General features: G+C 45.3%; 1 protein-coding gene across 1 annotated transcript in view; it reads right to left on the reverse strand.

Annotated features, from left to right (window-relative positions):
* Window positions 1-17,070, reverse strand: part of LOC112251099 (cadherin-2-like) — a 29,034-nt gene extending 11,964 nt beyond the window's left edge. The window contains exons 1-2 of the mRNA XM_024421800.2: window positions 16,249-17,070; window positions 9,779-10,541 (exon numbers count right to left, since the gene is read on the reverse strand). Of these exons, the coding sequence (XP_024277568.1) occupies window positions 9,779-10,381 (603 nt within the window). The 5' untranslated portion in view covers window positions 10,382-10,541; window positions 16,249-17,070. The remainder of the gene's footprint in view (window positions 1-9,778; window positions 10,542-16,248) is intronic.
* Between the last annotated feature and the right edge of the window lie 6,100 nt (window positions 17,071-23,170).

Consider the following 23,170-nt stretch of genomic DNA (forward strand, 5'->3'; position numbering starts at 1 on the left):
TGAGCGACTTTTGTTCTCTCTGCCCTATTCTCTAAAACGCCAGGGTTTATAGTTTAACTGATGCTTTTGATATATTGTGTCCGAGCCACCACTGACACAGACAATGCATCCCTCATCAGCTCCATTTATCATCAACCTAAACAAAAACATGTGATTGTGAAATGAGCGATTGAATCAAGCTCAAGATGTGGTATTCAGTGAGTGTGAATTGAATGGCACCAGGTGTGAAAGGGACAGAGGGGAGCTGAATGAGTACTGATGCGTACCGCTAGTTAACTCATTGGACCAAGCAGGCCACTGTGGGATTGTTAGGGGGTGAAAGTACATGACTGTGGACAGTGGCCCCAAATGTCCTGCTCACACATGCAGAACATTGACAGCCCAATGTGTCCATCTGCATGTCTCGCTCTTTCTGTCTTCTGTTCTGTTAGGTTCTGTCCACCTGTCTGTTTCCTTTCCCTCTCTGAATCCATCTGTTTGCTTATCTCTGTATCTCCCCTTAACATTGTTTTTCTGTCACCCTCTCTCTCTCTCTGGGAACGTGCCTCTCTCTCTGACAGTCCATCTGCCCATCTGTTTCTCTCTCTCTCTCTCTGGGAACGTGCCTCTCTCTCTGACAGTCCATCTGCCCATCTGTTTCTCTCTCTCTCTGGGAACGTGCCTCTCTCTCTGACAGTCCATCTGCCCATCTGTTTCTCTCTCTCTCTCTGGGAACGTGCCTCTCTCTCTGACAGTCCATCTGCCCATCTGTTTCTCTCTCTCTCTCTGGGAACGTGCCTCTCTCTCTGACAGTCCATCTGCCCATCTGTTTCTCTCTCTCTCTGGGAACGTGCCTCTCTCTCTGACAGTCCATCTGCCCATCTGTTTCTCTCTCTCTCTCTGGGAACGTGCCTCTCTCTCTGACAGTCCATCTGCCCATCTGTTTCTCTCTCTCTCTCTGGGAACATGCCTCTCTCTCTGACAGTCCATCTGCCCATCTGTTTCTCTCTCTCTCTGGGAACGTGCCTCTCTCTCTGACAGTCCATCTGCCCATCTGTTTCTCTCTCTCTCTGGGAACGTGCCTCTCTCTCTGACAGTCCATCTGCTTCTCTCTCTCTCTCTGGGAACGTGCCTCTCTCTCTGACAGTCCATCTGCCCATCTGTTTCTCTCTCTCTCTCTGGGAACATGCCTCTCTCTCTGACAGTCCATCTGCCCATCTGTTTCTCTCTCTCTCTGGGAACGTGCCTCTCTCTCTGACAGTCCATCTGCCCATCTGTTTCTCTCTCTCTCTCTGGGAACGTGCCTCTCTCTCTGACAGTCCATCTGCCCATCTGTTTCTCTCTCTCTCTCTCTGGGAACGTGCCTCTCTCTCTGACAGTCCATCTGCCCATCTGTTTCTCTCTCTCTCTGGGAACGTGCCTCTCTCTCTGACAGTCCATCTGCCCATCTGTTTTCTCTCTCTCTCTCTCTCTCTGGGAACGTGCCTCTCTCTCTGACAGTCCATCTGCCCATCTGTTTCTCTCTCTCTCTCTGGGAACGTGCCTCTCTCTCTGACAGTCCATCTGCCCATCTGTTTCTCTCTCTCTCTCTGGGAACGTGCCTCTCTCTCTGACAGTCCATCTGCACATCTGTTTCTCTCTCTCTCTCTGGGAACGTGCCTCTCTCTCTGACAGTCCATCTGCCCATCTGTTTCTCTCTCTGGGAACGTGCCTCTCTCTCTGACAGTCCATCTGCCCATCTGTTTCTCTCTCTCTGGGAACGTGCCTCTCTCTCTGACAGTCCATCTGCCCATCTGTTTCTCTCTCTCTCTGGGAACGTGCCTCTCTCTCTGACAGTCCATCTGCCCATCTGTTTCTCTCTCTCTGGGAACGTGCCTCTCTCTCTGACAGTCCATCTGCCCATCTGTTTCTCTCTCTCTCTGGGAACGTGCCTCTCTCTCTGACAGTCCATCTGCCCATCTGTTTCTCTCTCTCTCTCTCTCTGGGAACGTGCCTCTCTCTCTGACAGTCCATCTGCCCATCTGTTTCTCTCTCTCTCTCTGGGAACGTGCCTCTCTCTCTGACAGTCCATCTGCCCATCTGTTTCTCTCTCTCTGGGAACGTGCCTCTCTCTCTGACAGTCCATCTGCCCATCTGTTTCTCTCTCTCTCTGGGAACGTGCCTCTCTCTCTGACAGTCCATCTGCCCATCTGTTTCTCTCTCTCTCTCTCTCTGGGAACGTGCCTCTCTCTCTGACAGTCCATCTGCCCATCTGTTTCTCTCTCTCTCTGGGAACGTGCCTCTCTCTCTGACAGTCCATCTGCCCATCTGTTTCTCTCTCTCTCTCTCTGGGAACGTGCCTCTCTCTCTGACAGTCCATCTGCCCATCTGTTTTCTCTCTCTCTCTCTGGGAACGTGCCTCTCTCTCTGACAGTCCATCTGCCCATCTGTTTCTCTCTCTCTCTGGGAACGTGCCTCTCTCTCTGACAGTCCATCTGCCCATCTGTTTCTCTCTCTCTGGGAACGTGCCTCTCTCTCTGACAGTCCATCTGCCCATCTGTTTCTCTCTCTCTGGGAACGTGCCTCTCTCTCTGACAGTCCATCTGCCCATCTGTTTCTCTCTCTCTCTGGGAACGTGCCTCTCTCTCTGACAGTCCATCTGCCCATCTGTTTCTCTCTCTCTCTGGGAACGTGCCTCTCTCTCTGACAGTCCATCTGCCCATCTGTTTCTCTCTCTCTCTGGGAACGTGCCTCTCTCTCTGACAGTCCATCTGCCCATCTGTTTCTCTCTCTCTCTCTGGGAACGTGCCTCTCTCTCTGACAGTCCATCTGCCCATCTGTTTTCTCTCTCTCTCTGGGAACGTGCCTCTCTCTCTGACAGTCCATCTGCCCATCTGTTTTCTCTCTCTCTCTGGGAACGTGCCTCTCTCTCTGACAGTCCATCTGCCCATCTGTTTCTCTCTCTCTGGGAACGTGCCTCTCTCTCTGACAGTCCATCTGCCCATCTGTTTCTCTCTCTCTGGGAACGTGCCTCTCTCTCTGACAGTCCATCTGCCCATCTGTTTCTCTCTCTCTGGGAACGTGCCTCTCTCTCTGACAGTCCATCTGCCCATCTGTTTTCTCTCTCTCTCTGGGAACGTGCCTCTCTCTCTGACAGTCCATCTGCCCATCTGTTTCTCTCTCTCTGGGAACGTGCCTCTCTCTCTGACAGTCCATCTGCCCATCTGTTTCTCTCTCTCTCTGGGAACGTGCCTCTCTCTCTGACAGTCCATCTGCCCATCTGTTTCTCTCTCTCTCTGGGAACGTGCCTCTCTCTCTGACTCTCTGCCCTCTGGGAACGTGCCTCTCTCTCTGACAGTCCATCTGCCCATCTGTTTCTCTCTCTCTCTCTGGGAGTCCACGTGCCTCTCTCTCTGACAGTCCATCTGCCCATCTGTTTCTCTCTCAGTCCATCTGCCCATCTGTGCTCTCTCTCTCTGACAGTCCATCTGCCCATCTGTTTCTCTCTCTCTCTGGGAACGCCCATCTGCCTCTCTCTCTGACAGTCCATCTGCCCATCTGTTTCTCTCTCTCTCTGACAGTCCATCTGCCCATCTGTTTCTCTCTCTCTCTGACAGTCCATCTGCCCATCTGTTTCTCTCTCTCTCTTTCTTCATCTGTATATCTATCTGTCTCTGTTTACTTTGCAGTAAACAGTGCTGGCTTGTTCAGTATTTAATGGCATTAGGGGACATTACAGGGAGCTGGTTGGGTAATAGGCCAGACACACAGAAATAGAAAGCTACAAGGATTACTCAAGCCTCCATCACACAGGGCTTTCTGAACAGGAACCTCAACATCTCACTTCCCTTAAGGCACATCTGCACATGTCCATAATCTACTAGGTTTATTCATATCACATCATTTCCTCCGCTCTGCTGCGGACCCTCCGTAAAAGACCAACACAACCTCTATCTTAAACCACAACCCTTTATTTTAACTAAACTCAGCAAAAAAAAGAAATGTCCTCTCACTGTCAACTGTGTTTATTTTCAGCAAACTTAACATGTGTAAATATTTGTATGAACATAACAAGATTCAACAACTGAGACATAAGCTGAACAAGTTTCACAGACATGTGACTAACAGAAATGGAATAATGTGTCCCTGAACAAAGGGGGGTCAAAATCAACAGTAACAGTCAGTATCTGGTGAGGTCACCAGATGCATTAAGTACTGCAGTGCATCTCCTCCTCATGGACTGCACCAGATTTGCCAGTTCGTGCTGTGAGATGTTACCCCACTCTTCCACCAAGGCACCTACAAGTTCACAGACATTTCTGGGGGGAATGGTCCTAGCCTCACCCTCCGATCCAACAGGTCTCAGACGTGCTCAATGGGATTGAGTTCCGGGCTCTTCGCTGGCCATGGCAGAACACTAACATTCCTGTCATGCAGGAAATCACGCACAGAGCGAGCAGTATGGCTGGTGACATTGTCATGTAGGAGGGTCATGTCAGGATGAGACCGCAGGAAGGGTACAACATGAGGGAGGAGGATGTTTTCCCTGTAACGCACAGTGTTGAGATTGCAAGCTTAGTCTGATGATGATGTGACACACTGCCCCATTCCTTTGACAATAAACGCGAATCCGACCATCACCCAAGTTGAGACAAAACCACGACTCGTCAGTGAAGAGCACTTTTTGTTAGTCCTGTCTGGTCCAGTGACTGTGGATTTGTGCCCATAGGCGATGTTGTTGCCGGTGATGTCTGGTGAGGACCTGCCTTACAACAGGCCTACAAGCCCTCAGTCCAGCCTCTCTCAGCCTATTGCGGACAGTCTGAGCACTGATGGAGGGATTGTGCTTTGCTGGTGTAACTCAGGCAGTTGTTGTTGCCATCCTGTACCTGTCCCGTAGGTGTGATGTTCGGATGTACTGATCCTGTGCAGGTGTTGTTCCACGTGGTCTGTCACTGCGAGGACGATCAGCTGTCCAGCCTGTCTCCCTGTAGCGCAGTCTTAGGCATCTCACAGTACGGACATTGTAATTTATTGCCCTGGCCACATCTGCAGTCCTCATGTCTCCTTGCAACATGCCTAAGGCACGTTCATGCAGATGAGCAGGGACCCTGGGCATCTTTCTTTTGGTGTTTTTATCAGAGTCAGTAGAAAGGCCTCTTTAGTGTCCTAAGTTTTCATAACTGTGACCTTAATTGCCTACCGTCTGTAAGCTGTTAGTGTCTTAACGACTGCTCCACAGGTGCATGTTCATTAATTGTGTATGGTTCATTAAACAATCATGGGAAACAGTGTTTAAACCCTTTACAATGAAGATCTGTGAAGTTATTTGGATATTTACGAATTATCTTTGAAAGACAGGGTCCTGAAAAAGGGACCATTCTTTTTTTGCTGAGTTTATAATAAACAGAATGGGTTGTTTGATATTTACTGAGCAGTGTACTGCAGGATTTTACATTAATATGGACACAGCTTTGTGGTCAAACTGTGGTTGTTATATTTATCACATGAGAATTAAATTCAAGACAAGTCACAGGCAAGGAACATTGTTCATGTTATTATGTCACATAAGCCTGGAGAGAGCAAGAGCAAAAGAGTATTATGGCCCCATGGGACTTAAATCACATAGATGTGCACTTCTTCTACACAAAAACACCAAAGGGATGCATAAACACATTGGTAAACATGTCAACTGTAATTCATAAACCACAGGTGTATACAGCCGTAGTACACAAGTGTCTCTGGGTGTGAGTGTGTGTGTGTGATGTGTGTGTTAGAGAGAGAGCAAGAAAAAGAGAGAAACAGTGTGTGTATATGTGTGTAGTTGAGCGTGCAGTTAGGGATTAAAGAAACACATGATAACACACAGTAAGAAATGCTAGATGAGGGAGTAGGGGGTTTATTCTCTCCAACACCCCCCTCCTCTTCTTCCTCCTTGAATCTGCTTTTATTTGTATCCCACACATCACCACGAGAGACATCTTTGTCATTCTTCCATCTCACTCTCCTAAAAAACATCCCCCCACCCTCTCTCTCACCAACCCAGACCCCCCTACTCTCAATCCAATTGCTAGCTCAGTCCTGCTGTGCATCAGTCGCCATGGCAAAATATTTCTCTGTGGGGTTGAAACTTATCCAATCCATAAAAACAAAAGAGTGGAGGGGAATTCTTTTTTAAAAATGATCTCTGATTGAATTCCCAGAGGGCTACTTGTCTTTCCCTATCCTGTTGTCACTCTCCCCACTCTCTTCCATTTAAATGTTCTGTATTCTGCTTGTTGATTTTCTCTTCCTGAAAATGTCTCATTCATTGCCATGATGGACTTTATCTTACCCCACTCAATGCTTACTATCTATGTCGTTCAAACAGCGTAGAACATACACTCCAATCATGTATGTGAGTCTGGGCGTTGATGTATGTTTGTTTCTTTGCGTTGTTTGTAACTTATTTTTTTACTTATTTTGCACATAATGTTGCTGTTACCATCGCTTATGACCGAAAATAACTTCTGGGCATCAGAACTGCGATTACTCACCACGGACTGGCAGAATCATTTTTTTCATTTAAAGAGCCTGATGAGCCCGACATGAATGACATACTGCTTTCCCAGGGACAGGCCTAGATCCCCGTTATTTGTGTGAAGAGGAGTTGGAGAAAAAGGGGCCAGAGGGCGGGCTGCCTTCTGAGAATTCGTAGGAGATCGAACCTCCACTTCCTTCCATTCTGCTAGCAAACTTGCAATATTTGGAAAATTAAATCGATGAACTACGATGAAGATTAAACTACCAACGGGACATTCAAAACTAATATCCACGGAGTCGTGGCTGAACGACGACATTATCAACATACAGCTGGCTGGTTATTTGCTGTTTCGGCAGGGTAGAACAGCGGCATCTGGTAAGACAGGGGGCGGTAGACAATTAATTTTTGTAAATAACAGCTGGTGCATGATATCTAAGGATGTCTCGAGGTTATGCTCACCTGATGTAGAGTATATCATGATAAGCTGTAGTCTACACTATCTACCTAGAGAGTTTTTGTCTGTATTTTTCAGAGGGAAAAACAACTCTGGACCACATTTACTCCACACACAGAAACGCATACAAAGCTCTCCCTCGCCCTCCATTTGGCAAATCTGACCATAATTCTATCCTCCTGATTCCTGCTTACAAGCAAAAATTGAAGCAGGAAGCACCAGTGACTCGAGGAAGCGTATAAGAAATCCCACTATGCCCTCCGACAAACCATCAAACAGGCAAAGCGTCAATACAGGACAAAGATCGAATCGTACGACACCGGCTCTGACGCTCGCCGGGTGTGGTAGGGCTTGCAAACCATTACAGACCACAAAGGGAAGCACAGCCGAGAGCTGCCCAGTGACACGAGCCTACCAGACAAGCTGAACTACTTCTCTGCTCGCTTTGAGGCAAATAACACTGACACATGCATGAGAGCATCAGCTGTTCCCGAAAGTCTGTGTGATCCCGCTCTCCGCAGCAGATGTGAGTAAGACCTTTAAACAGGTCAACATTGGCTGCAGGGCCAGACAGATTACCAGGACGTGTGCTCCGGGCATGTGCTGACCAACTGGCAGGTGTCTTCACTTACATTTTCAACCACTCCCTTTCCAAGTCTGTAATACCAACATGTTTTAAGCAGACCACCATAGTCCCTTTTGCCCAAGAACACTAAGATAACCTGCCTAAATAACTATCGACCTGTAGCACTCACACCTGTAGCCATGAAGTGCTTTGAAAGGCTGGTCATGGCTCACATCAACACCATTATCCCAGAAATCCTAGACCTACTCCAATTTGCATACCGCCCTAACAGATCCACAGATGATGCAATCTCTATTGCACTCCACACAGCCCTTTCCCACCTGGACAAAAGGAGCATCTATGTGAGAATGCTGTTTATTGACTACAGCTCAGCGTTCAACACCATAGTGCCCTCAAAGCTCATCAATAAGCTATGGACCCTGGGACTAAACACCTCCCTCTGCAACTGGATCCTGGACTTCCTGACGGGCTGCCCCCAGGTGGTAAGGGTAAGGGTAGGTAACAACACATCCGCCACGCTGATCCTCAACACTAGGGGCCCCTCAGGGGTGCGTGCTGAGTCCCCTCCTGTACTCCCTGTTCACTCATGACTGCACGGCCAGGCACAACTCCAACACCATCATTAAGTTTGCCGATGACACAACAGTGGTAGGCCTGATCACCGACAACAAGGAGACAGCCTATAGGGAGGTCGTCAGAGACCTGGCCGTGTGGTGCCAGGACAACAAGCACTCCCCCATTCTCATTGACAGGGCTGTAGTAGAGCAGGTTGAGAGCTTCAAGTTCCTTGGTGTCCACATCACCAACAAACTATCATGATCCAAGCACACCAAGACAGTCATGAAGAGAGCACGACAAAACCTATTCCCCCACAGGAGACTGAAAAGATTTGGCATGGGTCCTCAGATCCTCAAAAGGTTCTACAGCTGCACCATCGAGAGCATCCTGACTGGTTGCATCACTGTCTGGTATGGCAACTGCTCGGCCTCTGACCGCAAGGCACTACAGAGGGTAGTGCGTACGGCCCAGTACATCACTGGGGCCAAGAGGAAGTTCCTAAAAATTGTCAAAGACTCCAGCCACCCTAGTCATAGACTGTTCTCCGTGCTACCGCACAGCAAGCGGTACCGGAGCTCCAAGTCTAGGTCCAAGAGGCTTCTAAACAGCCTCTACCCCCAAGCCATAAGACTCCTGAACATCTAATCAAATGTATACCCAGACTATTTGCATTGCCCCCTCTCTTTTACACCACTGCTACTCTCTATTGTTATCATCTATGCATAGTCACTTTAATAACTCTACCCACATGTACATACTGCATTACCTCAACTAACCGGTGCCCCCACACATTGACTCTGTACTGGTACCCCCTGTGGATAGTCTCGCTATTGTTATTTTACTGCTGCTCTTTAATTACTTGTTATTTTTATTTCTTATTCTTACTCATATTTTTTTCAACTGCATTGTTGGTTAAGAGTTAGTAAGTGAGCATTTCACTGTAAGGTCTACAGCTGTTGTATTCGGCGCATGTGACTAATACAATTTGATTTGATTGGATTTGATCATAAAAACTCCCTCAAAGCCCTAAAAGCTGCACAAAAAACAACTCCTCCATATGTGAGATCCCTTATGACATCATAGCTATCTCAAGCCCAGAATCAGACTAGTGCACTAACTGCAACATTGGTCTCCACCGCTGGACTACCATCCCTTCCTGACTGTATCAATAAAAGGCAGAGAGGAAGATGGAACATTTACATGGCTGCTTCTACTGTGGCTGGCACAGTTCCGTGTTAGCGTTACAGCTAATAGAATTCACATACACACTAAAGCTGCCAGCAGCTGCATTAACAGTCCACCGCTTTGCCTGTGATGTGCTACAAGTAACCTCCAGGGCTCTAGATGGATCAGGTGCGAACTGGCTTAAAACGTATTCAATCATCTCATCATCAGACTGGTTGAACCCTGACTTCCTGTCAGCTCTATGGTGTTCTTGGTGTGGTGCGACCAACCATATTTATTGACTAACCTTAGTGAACTACAGTATGTCTGACTAGTAGAGTACTGTATCATCAGGCTATTGTTCTAGGAATAACTTAACCAAAGCTACAAGTATGACATTTGTATGAACCAAAGCTACAAGTATGACATTTTTATGAACCAAAGCTACAAGTATGAACACTTTTATAACACTTTAATTCACACTGTACTTTTAATTACATACAGTATATGAGCATTTGTTTTGATGAGGCCTTACCCGTCCGATGAGCACTGGTTCTGGTCCTCTGTACTCCTCAATCACAAAGAACTGGTTCCACTGCCAACTCCGCCTATGACGAGAGTGAGGCCGCTCCCAAGTTAGAGTTAGCCCCACCACCCCCGCCTGAGACACCAAGCCCCGGGTAGAGATGCTCTTTGGAAGAACTCTGGACTCTGGATGGAAGTCAGTCTGGAGTTTCAAATGATGGCTGGGGTCTCCATTGGGATCTGCCTCCATGGACTCTTGTGCCTGCGGTGACTGAGTGTGAACATGATCCACAGCTTCACTCTTGGATATAATTACATTCCAAGTGGTGTGAAGGGTAAAGGCAGTTTGGGTTGATATCTGTACCAGTTCATCCAGGCCATTCTTTCCCTTTTCTGTTAATCCAGGAGCCAGTGGGATGTGGGTAGTCATAAGAACCTCAGCATTCTCACCATGATTCACCAGAGAGACAGTGTTTTCTCCAGCCGTGACATCTGTTAGGGCTTCCTCACTGTTCTGAACTGGAATTGGTAAACTAACAATTAGTGAGCTCTCACCTCTGTGCTCCTCCCACATACAAACCAAAACTAGAAGAAGCACCGTTGGGGTGGTCATAGTGGAGTTGGTATGTTAGTCAACTAATTTCAACATTAATTCTCCAGAGATTTTTGTTCCTCTCCTTGGATTCTGCTGTCTTCTTGCCACATTGTGCTTTCCTTTGCTATGTCCAGGGTCAGTCTTCATTCTGTTTGGTTTTCATTCAGAGCTGTATTATCTGAGAAGAGAGATAATTAGAGTAATCTCAGCTGTTTTAATTAAAAGGAGAGCAAACAGCTCTGAGGTGCAGGAGGCATGAAAACATGCAGAGCTGTTGACAGTATTCTCATTAACTCCTCAAGACCTTAGGAAAGCTGGCTGCCATTTTACAACTCCACATTGTGGGGAATATATTGTAATAGCACTGTTCTGTCTGCACAGTTTTTTTGCATACTGTCTATGTTCAGATTTGTCCATTGTTTAGTGTTTGGTGAATTGAAGGATTAGACACCATAGTCATAGCTAATAGAAAACCAGAGGCTATTGTCAGTTTGTTGTAAAATTGCAGCATATAAATATCTATTGTCTATTTATAACATAATAAAACATTTCAAGGGCTCAGACATGCTCATAACCAGTGAAAAAGCATAACACAGGTTAGTTAAAGAATGTCACTTAATACTTAATGACAGAATGGGGCATAGTATAATGAGGCTATTGTGTTAAGTGATGAGCTCAATGTAGAGCCTGTAAGGGAGCTTTGTCTCTGGAGGCTGAGTTTGGACCTGAAGGGCAGAGTGTGTGTCGCAGCCCACTACTTTACTGTGTCAGACACAATTGTCAGTCCATCCGATGATTGATTTCATCCTAAAGATGGCCTCCTCATACCTCAATGCCCATTAGTAGAAGAAGTTACCCTTAAGAGATTAATTGGACTCATAAATATTTTAATACATTTCTGTCCTCATTTCCCAAAAGTTTAACGATCCGAGTTTCGTTGGTATTAGAGTCAGACCCCGGTTATCGATCTTCCAGGCTTTGTACAATGAAGGCTCGTCACCAACTTAACAAGACTGAAAATGTGTAAACCCAATTTCTCTATCTATCTCCCTCTGTTTTCTGCAATCGCCGCTCTTTCTTGTGAGTCTTCCTGTGAATTTGTCAATGTCACTCTTTACCTTTTTCCTCTCTCACATTTAACACACAATCACAAACACACACTCATATTCAAAGGTCAATTTATTTCTATCGATAAGAAATGATTTAATGGCCTCATCCCTACAATCCCTGATTTAGTAATCCTCTTTTTTATATTGAATAGCCTTATCTGTACTATACAGTGCAATTAAAATATCTGCAATTGTATTACAACACCCATTCATTTAGATGCAAATGAGGGCCTAAGTTAAAATATTATTAACCCAAAATGACTGTAATATTTATCAGAATGTTTAATTTATCCAATTTTAGAATGTTTACAACAGGGACACAATACTCATTCATTCCAATTCAGCAATTGCCCTAGTTTCTTAATACTTGAGAACAAAGTACTAATTTGAGCTTTTGATCATAAGAAAAATTGTTGCTTTGTTCTACCCTTCTCCACTCTTCACATCTCTTCTTTCGGAATAAGGCTATTTTTTTGCACATATTAAAGCCACCTCATCAATATGAATGCCAGATGTGCACTCAGTCTCTCTGAGCCGATGTGTCTGTTCCCTCATCTTTAAACCATCCCCTATATCTCCGCTCCGGCGCTTTTAGAGCTATTCTCTTTCTTCTGTATAATGTTGCATCTTTCAATCAATTTCTTGGCCCATTTTTAAAACAATTCCTTTGAGTGTTTTTCATATTGTTTTTCATGTCTACCGCTCCACAATTAAAGAAAAAACATGCCATTTAATATTCTTTTTCAGTATGTGAGATGTAAGTGTTTGTGAGGGGATGGATCGTGGCTAGAAAGAGATAGAACGATAAAGATAGGGAATGAAAGAGTCAGGGCGATTTACTGTTGCTGGCTGATGAGTGGTGACACAGGTCTAAATTGCAAATCGCTGTTTCAGTCTCCCTTCACTCTGTGTGCAGCTTCACTGCAAGGAAGCTGTTTCATTTTTATTAAAAATAGCCTGTGCATGTCAGGCCTTTACATAGATATATAGAGAGAAGAGAGGTAGAGGGGGTAGAAAGGGAGACACAGAGAGGGAGGAGAGAGAGAGAAAGAGAGAGGGAGGTGGGGGGAGAGAGAGGGGTGGGGTGGGGGGAGAGATAGAGGAAGAGGGAAAGAGAGAGGGGAATATGTGATGAAGGGAAAGCTTAGCTGGCTTAAAGACATGCTCTGGAACTTTGGCGACTACTACGTATTTTTTAAACCTCCCACTTTGGGCTGGATGTGTCAACGTATAGTTCATACATGCATAATCTATGAGCAGAATTACTGTTTTACCTCAATTAGCCACAAAATCCCTAGTTTGAAAGCAACTGTTTTTCTGGAAGCTATGCTGCACCATTTTCCAATTATTGTCCCCCACATGGCCACCCCCTAGCAAATCGAGTTATAACCAATGAGCTTCAGCCCCTAGACATTTGAGTGACAGCTAGCTAGATGCACACACAGCAGAGCGAGAGAGCAATGACGTAATGCACATATCTGCACATATGTGACTTAGTACTCAATTTTCGGGGAACACTTTCGGCTCGTGAGCGCTAATTTCAGAACTACTGGCTAAAAAGTATACAAAATTACTAAAGAATCTCGGTAAACAGCTAAGGGATGGGACTGGAGAATGTCACTCTCAAATTCATAGACAGAGCTATGGATGCATGGACTGACCATCCATGTTATCAAAATTGGATAAATGACTGCCACTCCAGCTGCTCTTTCTTCATATCTTCTCTCATAGTCCGAGAGCATCTGCGGTAGTGGCACAGGCCTACTCATTTCTCCCAAATGGAGATTTTGTATTTTCTCCCTCTCTTAACTGACCATCTCCTCATTTCAATTCCATGCTGTCACTGTAACTTTTTCGCTCAACCTTAACATTGTTGTCATCTATCCCTGTGCCCTTGGAGAGTTCCTCAATGAGCTTGACACCTTGATAAGCTCATTTCCTGACGATGGCTCACCGCTCTTCATACTTGGCGACTTCAATCCCCGGACTTCTGCCTTGGATTCATTTCTTTCTAACTCTCTCTTTCCCCTCCTTGCCTCTTTTGGTTGCACCCTTTCCCAATCCCCTCCAACTCACAAGCAAAGCAATACGTTTGACCTCACTAGAGGCTGTTTGCCTACTAAACTCACTGCAACCCCCTCCAGGTCTCTACTTTGTTTCCTTGTCTGTCTCCCTTTCCTCCAACGCGGGCAGCTGAGTGAAAATGGAGGAAAACTAAACTTCCAAAGGACCTATTATTCATTCACTCCCTCCTCTCTACCTTCTCTTCCCCTTTATTCACTGCAAAGCCACTTTCTATCACTCCAAAGCTTCTGCCTCTAATGCTAGGAAACTCTTTTCCACCCTCTCCTCCCTCCTTTATCCTCCACCCCTCCCCCTCCCCCTCCCTCCCTGCAAACACCTTTGTCAACCACTTTGAAAAGAAGGTTGACAACATCAGCTCCTCAGTCACTCAGCCTATTGAGTACACTGGTTCCACACACACAGAATTACCATATGCCTTGTCCTCTTTCTCCCCTCTTTCTCCAGATAAAATCCTGTGACTAGTGAGGTCTGGCCGCCCTACAACATGTCCGCTCGACCCCATCCCCTCTTTTCTCCAGACCATCCCTGGAGACCTCCCATTCCTCACTTGCCTCATCAACTCATCCCTGACCACTGGATGCGTCCCCTCTGACTTCAAAATGGCTCGAGTTTCACCCTCCTCAAGAAACCAACACTCGATTCATCTGATGTCAAAAACTATGGACCAAGATTCACAAAACCTTCTTAAGAAGAAATGTCTTCTTTTTTTTAATATCTTTTTTTTGCATTTTCCAATTAAGAACATTCAAAGCAAAAGTGAAAAGATATTAGACAACGATAGGACAAAGTGACAGTAACAGACGAGCGTAACAAAAAATAATTATAATTATATATACAAACATACAATAAGAAAAAAATAATAACGAGACATTGGATCACCTGCCGTAGGCTACATATTATACATTACGTGTGAAACATTATGTGAGGATTATATATAGATTCAATCAATGAGATGTGGGGGGAGATTCCCCATATAGTCAATAAAAGGTTGCCAAATTCTGTAAAATGTCTAACTTATTCCTCAAGCAGTAAGTGATTTTCTCCAAAGGGATACAACTATTAACTTCCGATAGCCACATTGCAACTGGCAGGGAGGAATCCCATTTCCATTTCAAGGCAATACATTTCTTGGCAATCGCTAGCAATATTTCTGTTAGCTTTATAGTATGGCTTTGCCTAAGATTGGTGTTAGTAAAGTTACCCAGCAGACAGACCTCCGGGTCTAAAGGGAATGCAACCCCGTGAATTGAGGATATGGTATCGCATACCCCCCGCCAGAAACCGTGTAGTTTTGAACACTGCCAAGTGGAATGGAGGAATGTTCCTTCATCTGAGCCACATCTAAAACATAGGGAGGAGATATCTGGGTTGAACTTGTGCAGTCTAGATGGGGTGATAGAGAGCTGATGGAGGAAATTAAGCTGGATCAGCCTGTATCTGGAGTTCAATGTGGATGTAACACTATCCCTGCATAGGTCACTCCATAGATCCTCATCAAGATCAATACCCAGATCTTTTTCCCATCTAAATCGGGGTTTATCTCGCCCAGGCAGTGTTAGTCCTGACATAAGAGCATCGTATACACGGGAAATGGTCTTGAACAGTGGTTGGTCTGTGTGGCAGAGTTGTTCAATAGGTGACATCTTAGGTAGGTTCCATTGTCCCTTGAGAGTCACCCTAATAAAGTTTCGTAGTTGTAGGTAGCTAAAGAAGTCCCTGTTAAGCAAGTGGTATTTCTGATCAAAAGACATAAGAACTCCCTCCTCGTAACAATGTTCCAGAAGAGTGATCCCCTTATCAGACCAGGGTCTAAAGTTACTATTCTGGAAAAACATAGGGATCAATCTATTGTTCCATAAAGGGGTTTTGGGGGAAAGGAATCCCTCTCATCCGAACAACTCATGCAGTTTGCACCATGCCAGGACAGATTGTATGATTAAAGGGTTGTCTGTGATGGTTTTTATAGATTTTCTGTCCCATTTGTAAAACAATTCTGCCCCAGTGTCATCACTGAGCACACACAGACAGACAGACAGACAGACAGACAGACAGACAGACAGACAGACAGACAGACAGACAGACAGACAGACACACACACACACACACACACACACACACACACACACACACACACACACACACACACACACACACACACACACACACACACACACACACACACACACACACACGTGTAGCCTAGTCCAGGAAGGGAGGGAAGATGACAATCACATTGGTACCATCTGTCAAATCTCTGCGTTTAGTTCAGTCAACCAGAATAGCCACAGTTTGGTCCCATAATTCCAACAGATCTCTTGGATAACTCTGTATTTGTCTGCATTTAGACTGCCGCTAAAACAGCTGACATCTGTTCCTGACATTTGAAGGCGAACATCTTTATTTTGCACATTTTATTTTGGTATAAGCACGTGCACCACACAATTTAGGCTCTATTTCAGATGATATATATTCAGATTCAAATGGATAGGCTTTTTGTATTGACATTAAAATAAAAACATTTGGGCATGCATAACCCTGTCAACAGGCAACAGCCATGATAAACCATCCATACCCCATTCATTCTGCAAGATAAATGGGCTAAAGTGAAAGTAGGCTACAAATAAACTGAACCATATTAAGAAAAAAACATTTTGTCCTGATGCATTTTTCTCACACCAATTTCAATCTTACCTTTCAATAAAGACATCATCTCAGAGCTCTTTCAACTGCCTGTGATTTAAGTGAACGCGCTGAATGAAATACAACTAGAATCCAACGTTGGAGAGAAGCCTGTGTTCCTTGTGTGCCCGCTCTCACTCTCTACTCTCACTGTCCCTGAAAATTACATATCACTCCCCCTCTGTCCTCACAGACCCCTTCCTCCTCCTTGCGGGGCTGACAGTTTGTTTGTCATATTTTTGGCATTGTAGACTAGGCTACTATTTTGCCAGCCTTCATGCCATAATGTAATTGTGGGCATGTTTGCTTTGCATCATGTGAATGAATATTTAGCCTAGGGGTTCCCAAACTGTTTTCCTCACAACCCCATTTTTATATCTGAAAATGTTTGGGACCCCAACCATGTGAAACTAATTCTGTAGACTTTTTTATTTGGGGCTATGGCAATCAATTGAAAAACAGTTGAACAGTATTTCTGACTGTCTTCTCAACTCACAATCACATATTTTTAATGTTTGGCTATGACAGTCAATTACAAATTAGTCTGACAAAATGTATACTATCTCACCACCACTAAAAAGATGGGTGTGCTTCATGCATGTCATGTCGGAGTATCTCAAAGTCCGGGGGCGTGGATGACAGTGCACACCTCAATACAATGCCATAGATGTCTCAAGTTTTGAGGGAGCGTGCAATTGGCATGCTGACTGCAGGATTGCCCACCAAAGCTGTTGATGGATGATTTCAGGCTAAATTAAGCCATCGTTTTAGATAAATTGGCAAGTCCAACTGACCTCACAAGCACAGACCACGTGTAACCACGCCAGCCCAGGACCTTCACATCCGGCTTCTTCACTTGAGGGATCGTCTGAGACCAGCCACTCAGACAGCTGATGAAACTGTGGGTTTGCACAACCAAAGAATTTCTGTCAGAAACAGTCTCAGAGAAGCTCATCTGCGTGCTTGTCCTCACCAGGGTCTTGACTTGACTGCATTTCAGCGTCGTAACCAACTTCAGTGGGAAAATGTTCATCTTCAAAGGCCACTGGCACACTGGAGGAAAAGTGTGCTCTTCAACAGATTAATCCCGGTTTCAAGTGTACCGGGCAGATGGCAGACGTCGTGTGGCGTCGTGTAGGCTAGCAGTTTGCTGATGTCAACGTAGTGACCAGAGTGCCCCATGATGGCAGTTGGATTATGGTATGGGCAGGCATAAACTACGGACAACAAACACAATTGCATTTAATCGATGACAATTTGAATGCACAGAGATACCGTGACGAGATCCTGAGGCCCATTGTTGTGCCATTCATCCGCCGCCATCCCCTCATGTTTCAGCATGACAATGCACTGCCCCATATTGCCATAATCTGTACACAATTCCTGGAAGCTGAAAATGACAAGTACAACGGCATGATCCAGTTCAACATCACACAGCCATTGAAGAGGAGTGGGACAACATTCCACTGGCCACAATCAACAGCCTGATTAACTCTATGGGAAGGAGATTTGTCGTGCTGCATGAGGCAAATGGTGGTCACACCAGATACTGACTGATTTTCTGATCCATGCCCTGTTTCTTTTAAGGTATCAAATCAAATCAAATTGTATTGGTCACATAGACATGGTTTGTAAAGCCCGACGCTGGAGATGAGAAACAAGTACAGGGAGTGAACATTTAATGGAAAATGGACATCAAACAAAACAAGGACAGTGTCTGGACGGGGGGAACAAAATGACATGACGACAATAATGCTGACACAGGGAACCAACGGAGGAACAGACATTTATAGATGGGGCAATCAACAAGGTGAAGGAGTCTAGGTGAGTCCAATGAGTGCTGATGCACGTAATGATGGTGACAGGTGTGCGTAATGATGGGCAGCCTGGCGCCCTCGAGCACAAGAGAGGAAAAGGGGGAGCAGGCATGACAGTACTTCCCCTCTAGAGGTGCCACACGGCGTCCCACCTGGGCGAGCCTGACGAGACGAGGTATGGCGCTGAACTAGCCGGCTGAGGCGTAGCAGCCTGACAAGCCGGCTGAGGCATGGGAGCCCAACGAGCCGGCTGAGGCGTGGGAGCCTGACGAGCCGGCTGAGGCGTGCGAGCCTGATGACTTGGCTGAGGCGTGAAAGTCTGATGATCCCACTGAGGCGTGGGAGCCTAACGAGCTGGCTGAGGCATGAAAGCCTGACGATCCCGCTGAGGCGTGGGAGCCTGACGATCCCACTGAGGCGTGGGAGCCTAACGAGCTGGCTGAGGCATGGGAGCTTGATTGGCCGGCTGAGACATGACGTAGGATGGGAGTCTGATGAGCTGGCTGAGGTGGCTGAGTTGTAGGAGCCCGACGAGCCAGCTGAGGCATGATGTGGGATGGGAGCCTACCAAGCCAACCGAGGCAAGGAAACTTCTCAAGTCAGCTAAGGAGTGGAAGCCCAACGAGCCACCTGAGACACCCCCGGTTCCATTGGCGGCGGCACCAGGACCCGACGTCACCACCAAAACCAAAAAACAAGAACTCCCTGATGCTTCAAATAGTGGTGTCAGTATTCTGTAAGGACTGACACTGGAGACGAGAAGCAAGTACAGAGAGTGGACATTTCATGGAAAAAGGACATCAAACAAAACAAGAACAGCAACTGGACAGGAGGAACAAAATGACATGATGACAATAATGCTGACACGGCGAACCTACGAAGGAACAGACAGATATAGATGGGGCAATCAACAAGGTGAAGGAGTACAGGTAAGTCCAATGATCACTGATGCGGATAATGATGGTGACAGGTGTGCGTAATGATGGGCAGCCTGGTGCCTTCGAATGCCAGAGAGGAGAAGCAGGAGCAGGCGTGCCATGGTCAGCAAATGTTATTGTGAGTGCAGCGAAATGCTTGTGCTTCTAGTTCCAACAGTGCAGCAATATCTAACAAGTAAACTAACAATTCCACAACAACAACCTAATACACACAAATCTAAGTAAAGGAATATATGGATGAGCAATGACCGAGCGACATAGGCAAGATGCAATAGATGGTATAAAATACAGTACAGTCGTGACCAAAACTTTTGAGAATGACACAAATATTAATTTTCACAAAGTCTGCTGCCTCGGTTTGTATGATGGCAATTTGCATATACTCCAGAATGTTATGAAGAGTGATCAGATGAATTGCAATTAATTGCAAAGTCCCTGCAAATAAACTGAATCCAAGACGTCAAGTGTTCGTGACGTGGCTGGTTTTCCTTTTGTAGTTTGTGATACATATGTTTTGTGTCTGAGCCATTGAATTGCGACTCCACTTTGTCTCTATACTGACATTTTGATTGTTCGATTGCCTTTTGGAGGGAATAACTACACTGTTTGTATTTGGCCATATTCCCAGTCACCTTTCCATGGTTAAATGCGACGGTTCGCAATTTCAGTTTTGCGCGAATATCGCCATCTATTCACGGTTTCTGTTTAGGGTAGGTTTTAGTAGTCACAGTGGGTACAACATCTCCTATACATTTCCTTATAAACTCACTCACCAAATCAGCATATACGTGGATATTATTCTCTGAGGCTACCCAGAACATATCCCAGTCCACATGATCAAAACAATCTTGAAGTGTGGATTCCAATTGGTCAGACCAGGGTTGAATAGTCCTAGCACGGGTACTTCCTGATTGAATTTCAGCCTATAGGAAGGGAGGAGCAACATGGAGTTGTGGTCAGATTTGCTGAAAGGAGGGCGGGGAAGGACCTTGTATGCATTGTGGAAGTTAGAGTAGTAGTGATCCAGTGTTTTTCCAGAGCGAGTGCTATAGTCGATATACTGACAGAATTAAGGTAGCCTTGTTCTCAAATTTGCTTTGTTAAAATCCCCAGCTACAATAAATACAGCCTCGGGATATATGGTCTGCAGTTTGCATAAAGTCCAGTGAAGTACCTTGAGGGGGATATACACGGCTGTGACAATAACCGAAGAGAATTCTCTTGGGAGATAATACGGTCTGCATTTGATTGGGAGGAATTGTAGGTCAGGTGAACAAAAGGAGTTGAGTTCCTGTATGTTGTTAGAATTACACCATGAGTCATTAATCATGACACATACACCAGCGCCCTTCTTCTTCCCGGAGAGATGTTTATTCCACAGCATATCCGAGAGAGCCATGTTTCCGTGAAACAGAGTATGTTACAATCCCTGATGTCTCTCTAGAAAGCAACCCTTTCCCTGATTTCGTTGATCTTGTTATCTAGAGACTGGACATTAGCGAGTAATATACTCGGAAGTGGTGGGTGGTGTGCGCGCCTACAAAGTCAGACCAGAAGACCGCTCCGTCTTCCTCTTCTCCGGCAGCGTTGTTTTGGGTCAGCCTCTGGAATCAGTTCAAATGCCCTGGGTGGTTCGGACAAAGGGTCCGCTTCGGGAAAGTCGTATTCCTGGTCGTAATGCTGGTAAGTTGACGTCGTTCTGATATCCAATAGTTCTTCCCGGCTGTATGTAATAACACTTAAAGATTTTCTGTGCTAACAATGTAAGTAATAATACATGCAAAATACTGCAAAGATTTCTACGGACTAGAAGCGAGGCAGCACTCTCTGCTGGTGCCATCTTGATCAAGCCTTCATCTGTGACCAACAGATGCATATCAGTATTCCCAGTCATGTCAAATCCTTAGATTAGGGCCTAATGAATTTATTTCAATTGACTGATTATCTTATATGAACTACAACTCAGTAAAGTCTTAGAAATTGTTGCATGTTGTGTTATATTTTTGTTCAGTGTACTGTACAATCGAAGTTACCTGCTGCAGTTTATCTCAGAGTTCTGTACTCAGCTCTTTTGCCGCCAGTTGCTCTCGGTGTATTATACAATGCGTCCATGTGGCAGAGGGATACACATTAATAACTAAAGTGCAGAGGCCTGCCAGCCGTCCCGCAATAGATGGAGCCCCATCCGTGCAAACGACCATCATTCAATCCAATGGAATATGTTTTTCGTCAATATAGCCACGCAGCACACTGAACATCCCCTGTGCTGTTTCATGCTCGGGAATTGTTAGACAGAACAATATGTCCTCATGAATATCATCCCCTGACATGTATAGCGAACAAAGGCCAAAACATGGGCATCTCAGCCCTCACAGCTAATGTCCACTTGGAAAGCATAAGCTGGGGAGTCTTGATTGCTAGCAATAGCATAAATTCTTCTTTTAACAGTGTTATCTGACAAAGGTATTGATGTGAGTTTCTCTGCCTCTGTCTCCCCACACATTGCTTTTACTATATCAATTGTGGCCAGTAATATCAAAGTCTCTGCAATAATGTGTGGTTTCATAGCGTAGCAGGCCTAGCCATTCACCGTGGGAATGATTCAAGTGCAATGGTCAACTGCGGCACTTTCTCATGATCTAAGGGCGCTCTCTGTTGAATTTTATCTTTTAGATTTGACTGATTTTCATTTAGATTTTTACGGTTAACCACATTACAATGACTTTAAAATGCAAAGACCATATTTTTTGTTGTTGAATACATATGTAGTGCATTCGGAAAGTATTCAGACCACTTGACTTTTTCCACATTTCATTATATTACAGTCTGATTAAATAGTTATATTCCTAATCAATCTACACACAATACCCCATAATGACAAAGCGAAAACAGATTTTTACATTTTTTATAATTTATAATTTTTTAAAAACAGAAATATTCAGACCCTTTGTTTTGAGACTCAAAATTGAGCTCAGGTGCACCCTGTTTCCATTGATCATCCTTGAGATGTGTCTACAACTTGATTGGAGTTCACCTGTGGTAAATTCAATTCATCGGACATTATTTGGAAAGACACACACCGGTCTATATAAGGTCCCACAGTTGACAGAGCAAAAACCAAGCCATGAGGTCGAAAGGAATTGTCCGTAGAACTCCGAGACAGGATTGTCTCGAGGTACAGATCTGGGGAAGGGTACCACAACATTTCTGCAGCATTGAAGGTCCCCAAGAACACAGTGGCCTGCATCAATCTTAAATGGAAGGAGTTTGGAATCACCAAGAATTTCCTAGAGCTGGCAGCTCTGCAACACTGAGCAATCTGGGGAGAAGAGCTCCAGAGTTCCTCTGTGGAGATGGGAGAACCTTCCAGAAAGACAACCATCTATGCAGCACTCCACCAATCAGACCTTTATGGTAGAGTGGCCAGGCGGAAGCCACTCCTCAGTAAAAGGCACATGATAGCCTGCTCTCAGACCATGAGAAACAAGATTATCTGGTCTGATGAAACCAAGATTGAACTTTTTGGCCTGAATGCCAAGCATCACATCTGGAGGAAACCTGGCACCATCCCTACGGTGACGCATCGCAGCATCATGCAGTGGGGATGTTTTTCAGAAGCAGGGGCTTGGAGACTAGTTAGGATTGAGGGAAAGATGAACGGAACAAAGTACAGAGAAATCCTTGAAGAAAACCTGCTCCAGAGTGCTTATGACCTCAAACTGGGGTGAAGGTTCACCAACAACGACCCTAAGCACACAGCCAAGACAACACAGGAGTGGCTTCGGGACAAGTCTCTGAATGTCCTTGAGGGGCCCAGCCAGTGCCCGGACTTGAACCCGATCTAATGTCTCTGGAGGGAGAGACCTGAAAATAGCTGTGCAGCGACGCTTCCTATCCAACCTGACAGAGCTTGAGAGGATCTGCAGAGAAGAATGGGAGAAACTCCCCAAATACAGGTGTGCCAACACTCAAGGCTGTAATCGCTGCCAAAGGTGCTTCAACAAAGTACTGAGTAATGGGTCTGAATACTTATGTAAATGTGATATTTCAGTTTTGTATTTGTAATAAATTTGCTAAAAACTGTTTTTGCTTTGTCATTTTGGGGTATTGCGTGTAGATTGAGGGGAAAAACAATGTCAATACATTTTAGAATAAGGCTGTAACGAAACAAAATGTGGG

This window comes from Oncorhynchus tshawytscha, linkage group LG05 (genome assembly GCF_018296145.1).
Source record: "Oncorhynchus tshawytscha isolate Ot180627B linkage group LG05, Otsh_v2.0, whole genome shotgun sequence".
Lineage (NCBI taxonomy): Eukaryota > Metazoa > Chordata > Actinopteri > Salmoniformes > Salmonidae > Oncorhynchus > Oncorhynchus tshawytscha.